This window comes from Bombina bombina, chromosome 8, assembly GCF_027579735.1.
Source record: "Bombina bombina isolate aBomBom1 chromosome 8, aBomBom1.pri, whole genome shotgun sequence".
Lineage (NCBI taxonomy): Eukaryota > Metazoa > Chordata > Amphibia > Anura > Bombinatoridae > Bombina > Bombina bombina.
This window is the reverse complement of record NC_069506.1, coordinates 19809232-19828292: the sequence shown is the minus strand read 5'-3', so window position 1 is coordinate 19828292 and position 19061 is coordinate 19809232. Positions and strand designations below refer to the sequence as shown.

At 37.5% G+C, this 19061-nt stretch overlaps 1 protein-coding gene across 2 annotated transcripts in view; it reads left to right on the top strand.

Moving 5' to 3' along the window:
• The first annotated feature begins 2199 nt into the window (after positions 1-2199).
• The window catches only part of KMT2B (lysine methyltransferase 2B), a 559096-nt gene continuing 542234 nt past the window's right edge, over positions 2200-19061 (top strand). For both annotated transcript variants that reach the window (XM_053690169.1, XM_053690168.1), the window contains exon 1: positions 2200-2456. In XM_053690169.1, coding sequence (XP_053546144.1) covers positions 2217-2456 — 240 coding nt within the window. In that variant the 5' untranslated portion in view covers positions 2200-2216. The remainder of the gene's footprint in view (positions 2457-19061) is intronic.

Genomic DNA, 19061 nt, shown 5'->3' with positions numbered 1-19061 from the left:
ATCTCTGTCTCTCTCAGACTTATGCATGTGGCTAGTAATGGTGCCCCCTACATATTGTAAAGCCCTTCCAACTAGAAGTTTCCTTTACTATCTGCTCACTTCATGCAATTAGCTACTGTTTCTGTTTCAAGTCTGTCCTGACGTTTCCAAGTATCTGATCTGGTGGGTTCTTGACTATGAGTATGCCATGTCCAGTCCTCTGTACTCACATTTCTGTCCGAAAACGTGTCACTCTAGAAAGGGAGCTGCCGCTACATTCCATGTTATCTCTGTTCATCCTAAGCTATTTTAAGGATAACATATTTTCAGTCTCTGCAATATTTTATTCACCAAACCTGACTCTGCCAAAAAGGTACCTCCTTCAAGGAATGTTCATTTGTTCTTGTGTTTAGTAGTCACCTCTGGTATTTAAGTAAAATAAATGCTTTGTAAAATCACTTACTCTGGCCCTGTCTCCCTGATTAAATTCTTCCACATGGTACATTAGAGTGTAAGCACTTAGGGCAAAGTCACAACATTGACCTTATTCTTCTCACCTTAAAATGCAATTTGTATATTTGGACTATCGCAACTATTTATTGTTGTGTACATTGATAGTGATGTACATAATCTATATAAATATCTTCTTCCTCTGTAACATAACTATATTTAGACAGAACCTTTTGGGATAGTTTCGATGTGGAACACCCCTAATAGTTTCTTTCATGATCTAGATAGAGAATAGTTTTAAACAACTTTCCAATTTACTTTACAAATTTGCTTAAAATACACTCAATTTTTCTTTGTATAAATGTTTTGTAGATGATCCATTTATATAGCTCATACAGGTTTTTTTTTAAAGTTTTGCTTATTTTTAAATAACATTGCTCTGATTTTCAGACTCCTAACCAAGCCCCAAAGTTTTAGGAGAATACTGAGGTATACCTACTCCAGCTTGCTTCTGTTTGTGTGAAGTTATTTCATATGCAGAGGAAGGGGGTCTGTTATTTCCCAAATGCAGTGGGCTTTTCAGCTACCTTTTTAACAGAGCTAAACTGGAAACTTCTAAGTAAGTTTTTATAAGGTTATATGTTGAATTTTTATATCAGTATCTGTGCATATTATTCTTTAGATTAGTGTCTATTACATGCAGTTATATAAAAATTGTTGTATACTGTCCCTTTAATGCTCTTGATATTATTTGTTGGAGGAGCAGCAATGCACTACTGGGAGCTAGCTGAACACATCAGCTGGACCAATGACAAGAGACATATATGTGCAGACAATAATCAACAGTTAGCACCCAGTAGTGCATTGCAGCTCCTGAGCCTACCCAGGTATGCTTTTTTTTTTACAAAGAGAACACCACAAATTAGATAATAAAAGTGAATTGGAAAGTTGTTTAAAATGACATGCTCCATATGAATAATCCATCGAATGGATTTTTTACAGGAATAAAGACATCGGTGGATTTAAATTTCCTTTGAGTTTACAAGTGTGTTCTGATACTGTGAGATTTTTTTCCCCGTAATGATAACACACTCCCATTAATTTTTAAATTGTATATACTATACACAGTACAATTAAAACTAAGCAGCGCTACCTCTGGAGCGCATAGCACTCTGGTATTTGTAGTTTCTGACACAGCAGCTCTGATTATATCTGTAATAAAATGTTCAGGTTTTACACTTCAATCCCCATAATCCAGAGCAACACTACACATGACAAGGTCTCTGGATTGTGTAGTTCTTTTGATAACATGTCCTATTATACGATATGAAATGCGGGACTACAATTCCTACAATCCAATGGGTTTCCACCTGTACGTGCTCTCGTTCTCCCCTCAGGATTTCCAGCAGTGTTATTCAATAAGTTATATTTGCTTTGGTTGCAGTACAATTGTAATTCTCGTGCCGTATTTAATTTAATGAGTATACTACCCATTCTGTAAACCTAAAAGGAGAGTAGGTCGTCGGTATTATCGCTGCTGTACAGCGTTCATAGAATGACTACATTTCCCTGCTGTCCCCGCTTACCACATTCGCTGCTACCCCGTCTTTCAACGCGCGTTGCTATCTGGGAATTGTAGTCTACTAATTGGCTGAGGGCCTATTCTTTACCACCTCATAGACTACAGATCCCGGCGTCCTCTATGCGTATAGGCGGCCAGAGGGAAGCCGAAAGGTTTGGCGGCTGCGCTGTGCGAAATATTATTGTAGTTCCCAGTGCGGATAAAGATGGCGGCTGCGGCCTCGGCTGGTCCCGGAGCCTCGGGCTCGGTTCGGGGCCGATTTCCGGGCCGGCCGTGGGTAGGAAGAAGCGGGAATAGAGCGGAGAGGATTCGCGTGTGTTTCCACGGAGAAAGGAATGGGGAATATGCAGAAGCTTCAGACCCACCACAGCTCCGGAAAGTCGGGCTGAGCATGAACCTGAAGCGCCTGAAGGGGGCCTGCTGCGGGGACAGTGACAGCACCGAGGTGGGTATGCGGGGCCCTTGCGGGAGCCTTGGGCTGTCATCTTGAGGAGGGCAATGGGGAGACACTAATACCCTGTCTGGTCACAGAGGGGAACCTGTATCAGGCACAAGTGATCCGAATCTGAGGAAAAATACCCACGAGCAGCAGCAGCGTTTCATAGCAAATAACAATTATTTTACTTTTTATTAATTGTGTGACAGATAGTCATTTCTCCTCAGACGTATCCACTTGTGCCTTTATACATAACCCATAGGAGCAGACATTATTTTATATGTAAATAGGCACAGTATTTGTCTCTATTATATTTTGTGTATATGTAGCTTTATACAAACATTATACAGTGGGAAATGCTCGTGCACAAAAATGTTATATTAGGGACCATAATCTAAGTAAGATAAATTAATCTACTTGTAACCCTTAGGGTTGCAATAGGTTTTATGCAGCCAATCTGTCAATCAATGGGTAAAATATAAGGTGTATGTATATATGTGTGTGTGTATATATATATATATATATATATATATATATATATATATCTACATATATATATCTACATTTAGTGACATAATTCATTTTGCAATAGCACTTGATGTGTTTTTTTTTTTTTTTTTTTTTTATGCATATTAGAGACTCCCAGAATTTTGGAGTTTATCAGGTACAGGTTACATATTAATGTTAAATTCATTTTTTTTATACATGTGTAGGATACATTTCAGTAATTACTGCATTGGAAAAGATCTGTAAATAATAAAATGTTCTTTAAGTATTTAAAGCCCATGTTAGCCATATAACGTTTTGCAGTACAAGGGCAGACCTGTTGAAACACTTCTAGACTGATGTAATCTTTATTGCTTTGATAGGTAGATACAAAAAAAAAAATTCTCGCTGTATAGAATGTTGTAGCCTTTTCAAATGCCCCCACAGCATCCAGAACTTACAACTGTCAGATTTACTTTACAGTAAAAGATGGTAATACAAAGTATGAACTTTTTGTTTTAATCTGCACATAATTTTATATGGGGTGGGGGGGGAATAAAGGTTTGTTAATCAATAAGTATATCCACTTGACCATATAGCAGGGCTCGACAAACTCAGGAGCCGCTGGCTCCTAGAATTTTACTTCTGGCTCCTAACTTTTTGGGTTATTCTCCATATATTTATATACAGATCCAACTGTCTGACTCCTAAAAATATGCCTGGCTCCTAAATATTCTTAGTGGCTCCTAATTTTCAAACAGATTTGTCAAGCACTGCCTTATAGAATTAAAGCTATGGCATTATAACAATACTTCCCAGAGGGAGATTGTCAAAACCAGTTAGTTCGGATCTTATGTTTAATTGTGTATGTATGTGTATCACGCTGTCCTTTTTTTCATTCTTTTGTATTTTTAGGAAGTTATGAAATGATATTTTTATGTTGTTTAGGACCTGTCACTTTGAAAAGTAAATTCTGCAAAATGTTATTTTTGACAGCGCTGGGTGTTTGTGTAATGCCTGTGGTGTAAAACCATTAACAGTTATGTTTCTACACATTTGGTTATAGATTTAAAAAAAAAAAAAAAAAAAAAAAAAAGCCCCCATAACTTAGCATCTGTTATATTTGCTTTCATCTTGTGCCTTTTTAAAATGTTCTTTAATGGTCAATTTTACCTGCTGTAGCGTATTGTTTACAAATAGCACTTTTACTTGTATTTTGACATTTGGAATAGCTCTTTTGGCACGCTGAAACCGCCTACTATACTGAAAATGCTGATACTTGTATTGGCTATAGTAAGCTGTGCAAACAGCAGTAAATTACACTCCCAGTACACTATTAGTATTGGGCTTCTGTATACAGATAACACAAGGAAGGAAGTATGTGTGCATAAATAGTGATAAGGATGTATGATCTCCCTGCAGACTCAGCCCATATTAATGGGTCCTGGTTTCAAAGAGCAAAAACAACTGTTTCATATACAAAAAGTAAACATAAACAAACTATTATATATTTTTACTTTGGAGCTGGTGTTACAAGTCGTTGAAAATAATTTTTCAGTACACTGTCCCTTTAAAACTAATGAATCTACAAGCTAATGACTGGTTGGCTGTATCACTGAGAGGTTGCATTTTGCAAAGTAAATCACTGAGTCTCAGAGTTACATTTGCAACTGTTAACTTATATTTACTTTTGTGTAACCAAACCTACGAAAATATATAGGAATTATGCCTCTGTATAAGCCAAATTGGAGCAGTGTTGCAGAGCAGTTCGCTTGTTCGCTACGGACACTGGGTGCTTTGTAAAATATTCATTTGCTAGATCAGAATGGCTGAAGAACAGATTCAATTGCACATGATGGAACTATACATCATGCAGATATATATATCTCTATCTATAGCAGATATTAACATTTATTAGATTCTGGGAATACTTTTAGCTTTTTATTAATTGTGATTGCCACAGTCCTACTGCTTTTACTTTCTGTCGCTTTCTGTTTATCTGATATTGCACGGTCATATGAGTGATGGTATATAGCCATATCTACTGCTGCGTCTATTTGTGGTCATCACACTGGTCACAAGTTGGTGAGAGAAACCTCAGGGCAAAAATATGAGCCTAATTGACACTGTGTATGCATATTTTAAATATTATTTGGGGTCGGAAGTTGGGGGGAAATGGGGTGTATTTAAATGGACCTTGTGTGAGACAAATTAATTTGTGCATGTCAAAGTGTGGCTTTTAAACATTTGTGTGTGTGTATATGTATGTATGTGTATATTAGTTTTATATGGAAAAAATCTTGTGTAAATATGGTTTAATTTGTAACAAACAGAAAATGCATGTTGCATACAAAGTAATTCTGTTTGTAGTGCAGGATTGATGGGGATAATTCTTGTGACAAAGCTGTTTTAGACAGTATGGCACTTGGTTGATGAAGTCCAGTGTTTTAAAATGTTTTTTAAAGGGATAGGAAAGTCAAAATTAAACTTGCACGATTCAGATAGAGCATTTAATTTTAAAACACTTTTAAATTCACTTCTATTTTTAAATGTGCTTCATTCTCTTGGTATCCCTTGTTGAAAAATAATATGCAAATATCCAACACTAGTGGGAGCTGCTGCTAATTAGTGCCTGCACACATTTGTCTCTTGTGATTGGCTGACTAGATGTGTTCAGCTAGCTGCCAGTAGTGCAATGCTGTTTATTCAGCAAAGGATAACAAAAGAATGAAGGGAATTTGATGATAGAAGTACATTGGAAATTTCTTTAAAATTGTTTGTTCTATCCAAATCATGAAATAAAATTTTGGAGTTTTGGATCCATTTTAAACATTCTATACATAACTTTTACCCAGAATCTAAGAAACGGTGTATACATATCTGTGTAAAACTTCACTTATTTTCTAGGAATGCACTGAAATTTCGTCCGCAGAAACCTTTTGGACGAATATGGCATTTTCGGCTATTTTGGTTTTCATTTTTATTTTTTGACTGTAATTTTCGGTAAAATTGTAGTGTAGCATATTTCAAATTTGATGCTAGCTCTAGCTGCTGTTCTAGAGTTCATTTCTTGACCTACTGTTTTGCATATTTTAATAGTTTTCTAGTACAATAGTTTATTTGGATAATTGGTAAAAAAAAAAGTTAAACCTGATTGTTACACAAAACTAAATAAAGAATAATACAGTGTTTTAATATTATTGTTTTAAGTAGGGATGCACCGAAATTTTGGTTGCAGAAAAATTTTGTCTGAAAATTGCTTTTTTTTTTTTTTTTTTTTTTCTTTCTTGGTAAAATTGTATAGCATATTTGTTTTATGATATTTTTGGTCAATTTTAGTGTGTTACTTTCAATAAGTGCGGTTATTTTCAATTCAGATTCATGCATTAAATAGTCTAATTATGCAAAAAAAACCCAAAATATTTTAAAATAATTTGAGAAAAAGACGTTTTCAGCCAAGTGCATCCTGGATTTTCGGTTTCGGTCCAGAATTTCCATTTCGGTGCATCACTATTATTTTTTCTTCTTTTGAACGATTAATTACAATTAATGGAAATAAATATTTTGTTTTTGACAACACAGTAGTTTGGCTACCATGTTTTGTTGAGCCCATATGGATATTGGATATAACCATGGTTGAACCCCCCCCCCCCAATGCCCCTCTATTCCACTTGTTATGAACCTTAAATTTAGATTCCGACACATGATTTTGAAGATTAGGAACAATCTAGAATACTGAGGAGCCAATCAATGTAATATAGGTTATATAATGGTCTATAGGGTAACATAGAAAACATTGAAAAAGATAGTAGCACAAGGTTACATTTTGGCCAGAACTTCCCACTATATATTGTAAGTTTACCTGAATCCCATATTACTTATACAGATGCCCAGTTGTAGGAGTCTGCTCAGTTTGTGCACCGTGGTTTAGGAGTATGTAATAACACTTGTTTCAAACTTAGCAGCCAAGCCACAAAATTATTACACATTCTCTAGTTGTATGTCTATTCATATGTGTTCCCAGCACACTGCTAGAGGGAGCTATTTTGCACTGCCTTCTGATAGCCGAGGAGTTAAAGGGATAGTGTTCTGTAAACATTTCTCCCCTTTAATTTGTTTCCAGCAATCTGTTTCACCTGCTGGAGTCTATTAAACTTTCATATAGCTCATTTACCTTTTATTTTGTCATTTGACATGTGCTTTTTCCTGTAGTATTCCCACCTATAATATAAATTTAAAAAAATATCTATTTGATATAGAAAAGTTATGTAAACATAGCCAGCAAAAAAATTAGACTCCCAGTGGGGAGTAGGAGAGTTAAAGTGAATGTAAAGTTTGACGAATGTGTGCCCAGTTTTTAAAAATTCTATTAAAAACAGGGGCACTTCCATTCAGCAAACTTTACATTTCACTTGTTTTGTTAAAATAGTTACCTTTTCTTCTTGAAATCCGCTCCAGCACTTTCCCCGCCCGTCGCAAATCTCTTTATACGTCAGCAATAACGAATCCAGCTTCCTCCGATCACGGCTTGGCCTCAGGCAATGTTTGCTCTGGGGGAAGCCATGATTGGAGGAAGCCGGATTTGTCATTGCTGACGTATGAAGTGGCTTGCAACGGGCGGGGGGAAGCGCTAAAGCGGTTTTTAAGAAGAAAAGGTAAGTATTTTAACAAAACTAGTGAAATGTTAAGTTTGATGAATGAAAGTGCCCCTGTTTTTAATAGGATTTTTAAAAACCGGGCAGACATTCGTCAAACTTTACATTCACAGTCCAGTTTTAATGGGTTGCGGTTTCAAAGAAGAAAACAAACTACTTAATTAACAAAAATGTACTTAAAGTATTCCATTTTTATCAGCAAGCCCTTGGAAACACCAACTTTTACTGTGCATTGTCTCTTTAAAAGGACATTAAAGTGAAGGTAAACTTTGGTGAATGAAAGTCCTTTTTTAAAAAAAAAAAAAAAAATACTATTAAAAACAGGGGCACTTTCATTCATCAAAGTTTACAAAGCAGCCGTTTGTTAAAAAAAATTACCTGGAAAAATAAAACCATATTGCACTGGCTCACAGTCTGGATTTGTCCTCCTTTTTTCTCAAAAATGCTACCATCCAGAATTATACCGAGGTGCATGAAATGCATTTTGTCTTTAAAGTGAAGGTAAACTTTAGTGAATGAAAGCCTGTTTTTTTTAAAAAAAATACTATTAAAAACAAGGGCACTTTCATTCATCAAAGTTTACAAAGCAGCAGTTTTGTTAAAAAAATTACCTTTTTTTTCTTTTTACTGCTACATCAGCTTACCCCACCTAGAGATCCTCTCTTCACACGTCGGCAATGACTAATCCGGCTTCCTCCAATCACAGCATGGCCTCAGGCAATGACTACCCTGGGGGGAAAGCTGTGATTGGAGGAAGCAGGATTAGTCATTGCTGATGTTTGAATAGAGGATCTCTAGGTGGGGGAAGCTGCTGTAGCAGTGAAAAGAAAAAAAAAGGTAGTTTTTTAACAAAACTGCTGCTTTGTAAACTTTGATGAATGAAAGTGCCCTTGTTTTTAATAGTATTTTTTAAAAAACAGGCTTTCATTCACTAAAGTTTACCTTCACTTTAAAGACAAAATGCATTTCATGCACCTCGGTATAATTCTGGATGGTAGCATTTTTGAGAAAAAGGGAGGACAAATCCAGACTGTGAGCCAGTGCAATATGGTTTTATTTTTCCAGGTAATAGTTTAGCAAAAGCAGCTTAACCCCTTAATGACAACTGACGTACTAGGTACGTCATGCATTAACTAACAGTTAATGACAATAGACGTACCTGGTACGTCAGTTGTCTAAGAGAGTGCTGGAAGCGATCGCAATCGCTTCCAGCAGCTCTCAGGGTATTGCAGTGATGCCTCCATATGGAGGCATCCTGCAATACCTTTTCAGAAGACTCCGATGCAGAGAGAGCCACTCTGTGGCCCTCTCTGCACCGGTAGCGATGGTGCCGGTTCGTTGGTGGGTGGGAGCACATCAGGGAGGCGGGTGGGCGGCCCATCGCTACCCGGCATCCGGTTCCTGTAAGTGCTATGTGCACGCCGGGTGCCGGGGGCGCGCGTGCGCGCCCGATTACATGGCCAATGACACCAATGATAAAGGAAGGGGGGACAAAAATGAATGTAATATAAATAAATATATAAGGATCTGGGAGGGGGTTGGGGTATTGTGGGGGGCTGCTACACTACAGAAAACATTAAAATGGCAAAAAATTGCAAAAAAAAAACACTTGTTTTGGGGGCAAATTGGGTACTGGCAGTACCCAAGATGGCGGCAATTAGGTAGGGGAGAGGGTTAGAGAGCTGGGGGGGGGGGGGGGGATCATGGAGGTTGGGGCTAAGGCAGGGGTCCATCACAGCTAAAACATTTTAATTTTTTTTATTAAAAAAAAAGAAAAACTCCTTTTATTTAGTACTGGCAGACTTTCTGCCAGTACTTAAGATGGCGGGGACAATTGTGGGGTGGGGGAGGGAAGAGAACTGTTTGGGAGGGATCAGGGGGTGGGATGTGTCAGGTGGGAGGCTGATCTCTACCCTAAAGCTAAAATTAACCCTGCAAGCTCCCTACAACCGACCTAATTAACCCCTTCACTGCTGGGCATAATTTACGTGTGGTGCGCAGCAGCATTTAGTGGCCTTCTAATTACCAAAAAGCAATGCCAAAGCCATATAAGTCTGCTATTTCTGAACAAAGGGGATCCCAAAGAAGCATTTACAACCATTTGTGCCTTAATTGCACAAGCTGTTTGTAAATAATTTCAGTGGGAAACCTAAAGTTTGTGACAAAATTTGTGAAAAAGTGAACTTTTTTTTTTATTTGATGACATTTGGCGGTGAAATGGTGGCATGAAATATACCAAAATGGGCCTAGATCAATACTTTGGGTTGTCTTCTAAAAAAAAATATATACATGTCAAGGGATATTCAGGTATTCCTGACAGATATCAGGGTTCCAATGTAACTAGCGCTAATTTTGAAAAAAAGTTGTTTGGAAATAGCAAAGTGCTACTTGTATTTATGGCCCTATAACTTGCAAAAAAAGTAAAGAACATGTAAACATTGGGTATTTCTAAACTCAGGACAAAATTTAGAAACTATTTAGCATAGGTGTTTTTTGGTGATTGTAGATGTGTAACAGATTTTGGGGGTCAAAGTTAGAAAAAGTGTGTTTTTTTTCAATTTTTTCCTCATATTTTATATTTTTTTTTATAGGAAATTATAAGATATGATGAAAATAATGGTATCTTTAGAAAGTCCATTTAATGGCGAGAAAAACGGTATATAATATGTGTGGGTACAGTAAACGAGTAAGAGGAAAATTACAGCTAAACACAAACACCGCAGAAATGTAAAAATAGCCATTGTCATTAAGGGTAAGAAAATTGAAAAATGGTCCGGTCATTAAGGGGTTAAACTATCTGACATGTTTCGCGCATGTCACATGCGCTTCTTCAGAGATCGGTAGCATTTTTGAGCCTAGGTTCTTCTGTGAGTGAGTTGCTGCACAAATGCACACACAGGCCAGCAATGGAATTTAGTGAAAGCTAGACTTCACAATGGTGGTACCCATAACTAGAGGGAGGCAGTAAATACCCTCCACGATATGCTTATAAAATTTGTGTTTAATGCTTCTTTTAAAAGGATATGAAAGGCAATTCTTGTTTTTGTTTTCATAATTCAGATAGACTATGCGATTTTTAAACCACTTTCCATTTTACTTCTATTAATTTTTCTTTGTTCTCTTAGTATCTTTTGTTAAAAAAGTAGAGACGTATGCCCCATGGCAGAACATGCAGTGATCTGAGATGTCATTGCAGAAAATGCATCGTCTGCAGAAAGAACAGGACACATGCAGGAACTGTTTAACTTTGCAGCGCTGCTCCACATTAGACAGTTCTCTTGTTCTCTTAACACAGTGCATCTAGTGCAAAGTACTGTTTGAAGTGAACAGTCAAATATGCAAAGCAGCAGTGCATTGATTATTGACTGTCTCAGATTTTTTTAAATCCGCCCCATAACCTTTCCCAGTCTGCAAAGCTGTGACTTTCTTTTTAATGTAAGATATTTGTATGAGTAATGTACCTTTTTTTTATTACTACAAATTTATTTAGGACACTTTCTACAATTTTTTTTTTTTTTTTTTTTTTTTTTTTTTTGTCTGCAGCTAATTTGCAATGCAATTTTCAACTACTGAGCTATAATTTTATTTAAAAATGACCTGCAGAAATGTTTTCACTAAAAAAATCTCATTGCAGAAAGTGAATAAAGTTCTGCCTCTCAGGACGTATGCTTAGGAGCTGGCCCATTTCTGGAGCACTATATGGCAGACATTTTGCAAGAATGTTTAATCCATTTGCAAGATCACTATTTCCTGCCACGTAGAGCTCCAGATGCCTACCTAGGTAGCGCTTCAATACAGAATAATAGTGGGAGCAAAGTCAATTTGATAAGTGAAGTAAATTGGAAACTTTTTTTTTATTTTTTAAATGGTATGTTCAGTCTCAATCACAAAAGAGAATTTGTGGGTATCGTATCCCTTTTAAGCAGGCATTTGTCCAAAAATGCTTCACACACCCCCCCTTCATCAGTAGTGTCCAAGCTCACCACCACACACTCATGTCTAGGCGCTTGGCATGCTGGTATTTATAGTTCCTAGTCACAGACTAGAGAGGACGGAGGTGGCTGCATAATCGAGAAAACAAAACCAAAAAAAAATCAGGCAGCAGGTAAATAGTAGTGAGCAGCCCAAGGCAGAACTTAATGTGCTCTGAAATGTCATCTCAGAAAATGCAGCATATCTGCAAAAAGAACGGGACACATGCAGGAGCTGTTAGCGCTTTTGCACTGCTCCACATCAGGCTGTTTTCTTTCCTTAACACAGCGCAGCCAGAGCAAAGCGCAGTTTGAAGAGTACAGTGCAATATGGAGCCAGCGCTGCAAAGCTGCACCACATTGATGAATGTCTCGCATGCGCTTATCCCTTAGTGTTTCCTGTCTGCTGTGACTCCTGATTGTGTTTTTTTTTTTTTTTGTGAGGAATGCACCTTTTCTTTCATGTAATTAGCAAGAGTCCATGAGCTAGTGACGTATGGGATATACATTCCTACCAGGAGGGGCAAAGTTTCCCAAACGCCTATAAATACACCCCTCACCACACCCACAAATCAGTTTTACAAACTTTGCCTCCTATGGAGGTGGTGAAGTAAGTTTGTGCTAGATTCTACGTTGATATGCGCTCCGCAGCAGGTTGGAGCCCGGTTTTCCTCTCAGCGTGCAGTGAATGTCAGAGGGATGTGAGGAGAGTATTGCCTATTTGAATTCAATGATCTCCTTCTACGGGGTCTATTTCATAGGTTCTCTGTTATCGGTCGTAGAGATTCATCTCTTACCTCCCTTTTCAGATCGACGATATACTCTTATATATATCATTACCTCTACTGATTCTCGTTTCAGTACTGGTTTGGCTTTCTACTACATGTAGACGAGTGTCCTGGGGTAAGTAAGTCTTATTTTCTTTGACACTCTAAGCTATGGTTGGGCGCTTTTATATAAAGTTCTAAATATGTGTTCAAACATTTATTTGCCTTGACTCAGGATGTTCAACGTTCCTTATTTCATACAGTCAGTTTCATATTTGGGATAATGCATATGAATAAATCAATTTTTTACTTAACTTAAAATTTGACTTTTTTTTTTTCCCTGTGGGCTGTTAGGCTCGCGGGGGCTGAAAATGCTTCATTTTATTGCGTCATTCTTGGCGCGGACTTTTTTGGCGCAAACATTTTTTTTCTTGTTTCCGGCGTCATACGTGTCGACAGAAGTTGCGTCATTTTTTGACGTTTTTTTGCGCCAAAAGTGTCGGCGTTCCGGATGTGGTGTCATTTTTGGCGCCAAAAGCATTTAGGCGCCAAATAATGTGGCGTCTTTTTTGGGAGCTAAAAAATATGGGCGTCACTATTGTCTCCACATTATTTAAGTCTCATTGTTTATTGCTTCTGGTTGCTAGAAGCTTATTCACTGGCATTTTTTTCCCATTCCTGAAACTGTCATTTAAGGAATTTGATCAATTTTGCTTTATATGTTGTTTTTTCTATTACATATTGCAAAATGTCCCAGATTGACCTTGAGTCAGAAGATACTTCTGGAAAATCGCTGCCTGGTGCTGGATCTACCAAAGTTAAGTGTATCTGCTGTAAACTTGTGGTATCTGTTCCTCCAGCTGTTGTTTGCAATGAATGTCATGACAAACTTGTTAATGCAGATAATATTTCCTTTAGTAATGTTGCATTACCTGTTGTTGTTCCATCAACATCTAATACTAGTGTTCCTGTTAACATAAGAGATTTTGTTTCTAAATCCATTAAGAAGGCTATGTCTGTTATTCCTCCTTCTAGTAAACGTAAAAGGTCTTTTAAAACTTCTCATTTTTCAGATGAATTTTTAAATGAACATCATCATTCTGATAATGATTCCTCTGGTTCAGAGGATTCTGTCTCAGAGGTTGATGCTGATAAATCTTCATATTTATTTAAAATGGAATTTATTCGTTCTTTACTTAAAGAAGTCTTAATTGCATTAGAAATAGAGGATTCTGGTCCTCTTGATACTAAATCTAAACGTTTAAATAAGGTTTTTAAATCTCCTGTAGTTATTCCAGAAGTTTTTCCTGTCCCTGATGCTATTTCTGAAGTAATCTCCAGGGAATGGAATAATTTGGGTAATTCATTTACTCCTTCTAAACGTTTTAAGCAATTATATCCTGTGCCATCTGACAGATTAGAGTTTTGGGACAAAATCCCTAAGGTTGATGGGGCTATCTCTACTCTTGCTAAACGTACTACTATTCCTACGGCAGATAGTACTTCCTTTAAGGATCCTTTAGATAGGAAGATTGAATCCTTTCTAAGAAAAGCTTACTTATGTTCAGGTAATCTTCTTAGACCTGCTATATCTTTAGCGGATGTTGCTGCAGCCTCAACTTTTTGGTTAGAAGCTTTAGCGCAACAAGTAACAGATCATAATTCTCATAGCATTGTTAATCTTCAACATGCTAATAACTTTATTTGTGATGCCATCTTTGATATCATTAGGGTTGATATCAGGTATATGTCTCTAGCTATTTTAGCTAGAAGAGCTTTATGGCTTAAAACTTGGAATGCTGATATGTCTTCCAAGTCAACTTTGCTTTCCCTTTCTTTCCAGGGTAATAAATTATTTGGTTCTCAGTTGGATTCTATTATTTCAACTGTTACTGGAGGGAAAGGAACTTTTTTACCACAGGATAAAAAAATCTAAAGGTAAATTTAGGTCTAATCGTTTTCGTTCCTTTCGTCACAATAAGGAACAAAAGCCTGATCCTTCATCCACAGGAGCGGTATCAGTTTGGAAATCATCTCCAGTCTGGAATAAATCCAAGCCTTTTAGAAAACCAAAGCCAGCTCCCAAGTCCACATGAAGGTGCGGCCCTCATTCCAGCTCAGCTGGTAGGGGGCAGATTACGTTTTTTCAAAGAAATTTGGATCAATTCAATTCACAATCTTTGGATTCAGAACATTGTTTCAGACGGGTACAGAATTGGCTTCAAGATAAGGCCTCCTACAAAGAGATTTTTTCTTTCCTGTGTCCCAGTAAATCCAGCGAAGGCTCAAGCATTTCTGAAATGTGTTTCAGATCTAGAGTTGGCTGGAGTAATTATGCCAGTTCCAGTTCTGGAACAGGGACTGGGGTTTTATTCAAATCTCTTCATTGTACCAAAGAAGGAGAATTCCTTCAGACCAGTTCTGGATCTAAAAATATTGAATCGTTATGTAAGGATACCAACATTCAAAATGGTAACTATAAGGACTATTCTGCCTTTTGTTCAGCAAGGGCATTATATGTCCACAATATATTTACAGGATGCATATCTGCATATTCCGATTCATCCAGATCACTATCAGTTTCTGAGATTCTCTTTCCTAGACAAGCATTACCAATTTGTGGCTCTGCCGTTTGGCCTAGCAACAGCTCCAAGGATTTTTTCAAAGGTTCTCGGTGCCCTTCTGTCTGTAATCAGAGAACAGGGTATTGTGGTATTTCCTTATTTGGACGATATCTTGGTACTTGCTCAGTCTTCAAATTTAGCAGAATCTCATACGAATCGACTCGTATTGTTTCTTCAAGATCATGGTTGGAGGACCAATTTACCGAAAAGTTCATTGATTCCTCAGACAAGGGTAAACTTTTTAGGTTACCAGATAGATTCAGTGTCCATGACTCTGTCTTTGACAGACAAGAGACGTCTAAAATTGGTTTCAGCTTGTCGAAACCTTCAGTCTCAATCATTCCATTCGGTAGCCTTATGCATGGAAATTCTAGGTTTTATGACTGCTGCATCGGACGCGATCCCCTTTGCTCGTTTTCACATGCGACCTCTTCAGCTCTGTATGCTGAACCAGTGGTGCAGGGATTACACAGATATATCAATTGATATCTTTAAAACCGATTGTACGACACTCTCTGACGTGGTGGACGGATCACCATCGTTTAGTTCAGGGGGCTTCTTTTGTTCTTCCAACCTGGACTGTGATTTCAACAGATGCAAATCTGACAGGTTGGGGAGCTGTTTGGGGGTCTCTGACAGCACAAGGGGGTTGGGAATATCAGGAGGTGAGATTACCAATCAATATTTTGGAACTCCGTGCAATTTTCAGAGCTCTTCAGTCATGGCCTCTTCTAAAGAGAGAATCGTTCATTTGTTTTCAGACAGACAATGTCACAACTATGGCATATATCAATCATCAAGGAGGGACTCACAGTCCTCTGGCTATGAAAGAAGTATCTCGAATTCTGGTTTGGGCGGAATCCAGCTCCTGTCTAATTTCTGCGGTTCTTATCCCAGGTATAGACAATTGGGAAGCGGATTATCTCAGTCGCCAAACTTTACATCCGGGCGAATGGTCTCTTCACCCAGAGGTATTTCTTCAGATTGTTCAAATGTGGGGACTTCCCGAAATAGATCTGATGGCTTCTCATCTAAACAAGAAACTTCCCAGGTATCTGTCCAGATCCAGGGATCCTCAGGCGGAGGCAGTGGATGCATTGTCACTTCCTTGGAAGTATCATCCTGCCTATATCTTTCCGCCTCTAGTTCTTCTTCCAAGAGTAATCTCCAAGATTCTGAAGGAATGCTCGTTTGTTCTGCTGGTGGCTCCAGCATGGCCTCACAGGTTTTGGTATGCGGATCTTGTCAGGATGGCCTCTTGCCAACCGTGGACTCTTCCGTTAAGACCAGACCTTCTGTCGCAAGGTCCTTTTTTCCATCAGGATCTCAAATCCTTAAATTTGAAGGTATGGAGATTGAACGCTTGATTCTTAGTCAAAGAGGTTTCTCTGACTCTGTGATTAATACTATGTTACAGGCTCGTAAATCTGTATCTAGAAAGATATATTATAGAGTCTGGAAGACTTACATTTCTTGGTGTCTTTCTCATCATTTTTCCTGGCATTCTTTTAGAATTCCGAGAATTTTACAGTTTCTTCAGGATGGTTTGGATAAAAGTTTGTCTGCATGTTCCTTGAAAGGACAAATCTCTGCTCTTTCTGTTCTTTTTCACAGAAAGATTGCTAATCTTCCTGATATTCATTGTTTTGTACAAGCTTTGGTTCGTATAAAACCTGTTATTAAAGGGACAGTTTACTCAAAAATTTTCTCCCCTTTAATTTGTTCCCAATGATCCACTTTACCTGCTGGAGTGTATTAAATTGTTTACAAGTAGCTCCTTTACCCTTATATTGGCATTTGAAATTGTTAATTTAGCATGTGGTATCCCCACCTATTCTGAAAGTTTGTGGCCGCGCGTACCAGCTATAGATAAGCTTTGTAAACACAGCCAGCAGAAGAAATTACACTCCCAGTGTGATAAAGCAGAGATACGGTAATACAATGTTGATTTTCCATTGTTCTCTCAAAGTATTGGTGATTGTTTTAAGGACAGATATAAGATAAAGAAGCATGTATATGTGCACAATGTGATACAGTAATGAGATCTGATTATACCTACAAGCTCAACCCATTTTATTAGGTTGTGGCTTCAAAACACAAAATCATAGCTTTAATATACAGAAATAAACCTTAAAAAGCTAATTTTCATACATTTTTTACTCTGCAGTTGGTAAAAAAAGCAATTGTAAACACATTAAGGGAAAAACTATTTTACAGTATACTGTCCCTTTAAGTAAATTTCTCCTCCTTGGAGTTTGAATTTGGTTCTGGGGGCTCTTCAAGCTCCTCCGTTTGAACCTATGCATTCACTGGACATTAAATTACTTTCTTGGAAAGTTTTGTTTCTTTTGGCCATCTCTTCTGCTAGAAGAGTTTCTGAATTATCTGCTCTTTCTTGTGAGTCTCCTTTTCTGATTTTTCATCAAGATAAGGCGGTGTTGCGAACTTCTTTTAAATTTTTACCTAAGGTTGTGAATTCTAACAACATTAGTAGAGAAATTGTGGTTCCTTCATTGTGTCCTAATCCTAAGAATTATAAGGAGAGATCATTGCATTCTTTGGATGTAGTTAGAGCTTTGAAATATTATGTTGAAGCTACTAAGAATTACGAAAGACTTCTAGTCTATTTGTTATCTTTTCCGGTTCTAGGAAAGGTCAGAAGGCCTCTGCCATTTCTTTGGCATCTTGGTTGAAATCTTTAATTCATCATGCTTATGTCGAGTCGGGTAAAACTCTGCCTCAAAGGATTACAGCTCATTCTACTAGGTCAGTTTCTACTTCCTGGGCGTTTAGGAATGAAGCTTCGGTTGATCAGATTTGCAAAGCAGCAACTTGGTCTTCTTTGCATACTTTTACAAAATTCTACCATTTTGATGTGTTTTCTTCTCCTGAAGCAGTTTTTGGTAGAAAAGTACTTCAGGCAGCTGTTTCAGTTTGATTCTTCTGCTTATAATTTCAGTTTTTTTTCATTATAAGATTTAAACTTTATTTTGGGTGTGAATTATTTTCAGCGGAATTGGTTGTCTTTATTTTATCCCTCCCTCTCTAGTGACTCTTGCGTGGAAGATCCACATCTTGGGTAGTCATTATCCCATACGTCACTAGCTCATGGACTCTTGCTAATTACATGAAAGAAAACATAATTTATGTAAGAACTTACCTGATAAATTCATTTCTTTCATATTAGCAAGAGTCCATGAGGCCCACCCTTTTTTGTGGTGGTTATGATTTTTTTGTATTGTAAGCACAATTATTCCAATTCCTTATTTTTTATGCTTTCGCACTTTTTTCTTATCACCCAACTTCTTGGCTATTCGTTAAACTGATTTGTGGGTGTGGTGAGGGGTGTATTTATAGGCATTTTGAGGTTTGGGAAACTTTGCCCCTCCTGATAGGAATGTATATCCCATACGTCACTAGCTCATGGACTCTTGCTAATATGAAAGAAAGGAATTTATCAGGTAAGTTCTTACATAAATTATGTTTTTTTTATTACTGCAGTTGCGATTTTAGACTAATTTGCAATTCAATTTTCAACTGCTGCAGTATTTTATTAAAGTTTTAAAATTTGCTATATTCTCCAGATAATCAACATTTTGCTATTTGAGCTGGTACTTTTAGTGTAAGTGCCTAATTTAAAATTTAATTTCAGAATGACCTGAATAAACATTTTCACTATATAAAAAAAAAAAAAAAAAAATCTTATTGCAGAAGTAAAAAATGTCTGTTTCTGGGGAGCTGTTCAGTGGGTTCATCTTTTCTCACAAACCCTTGAGCCCTGACTTTCTTGCGCTTTATCACATTTACTGCTCATTCTACCAGAGCAGTGGCTTCCACATGGGCTTTTAAAAATGAGGCTTCTGTTTAACAGATTTGTAAGGCAGCGACTTGGTCTTCACTGTATACTTTTTCCAAATTTTACAAATTCGATACTTTTGCTTCTTTGGAGGCTATTTTTGGGAGAAAGGTTTTGCAAGCAGTGGTGCCTTCCGTTTAAGGTACCTGTCTTGTTCCCTCCCTTCATCCGTGTCCTAAAGCTTTGGTATTGGTATCCCACAAGTAAAGGATGAATCCGTGGACTGGATACACCTTGCAAGAGAAAACAGAATTT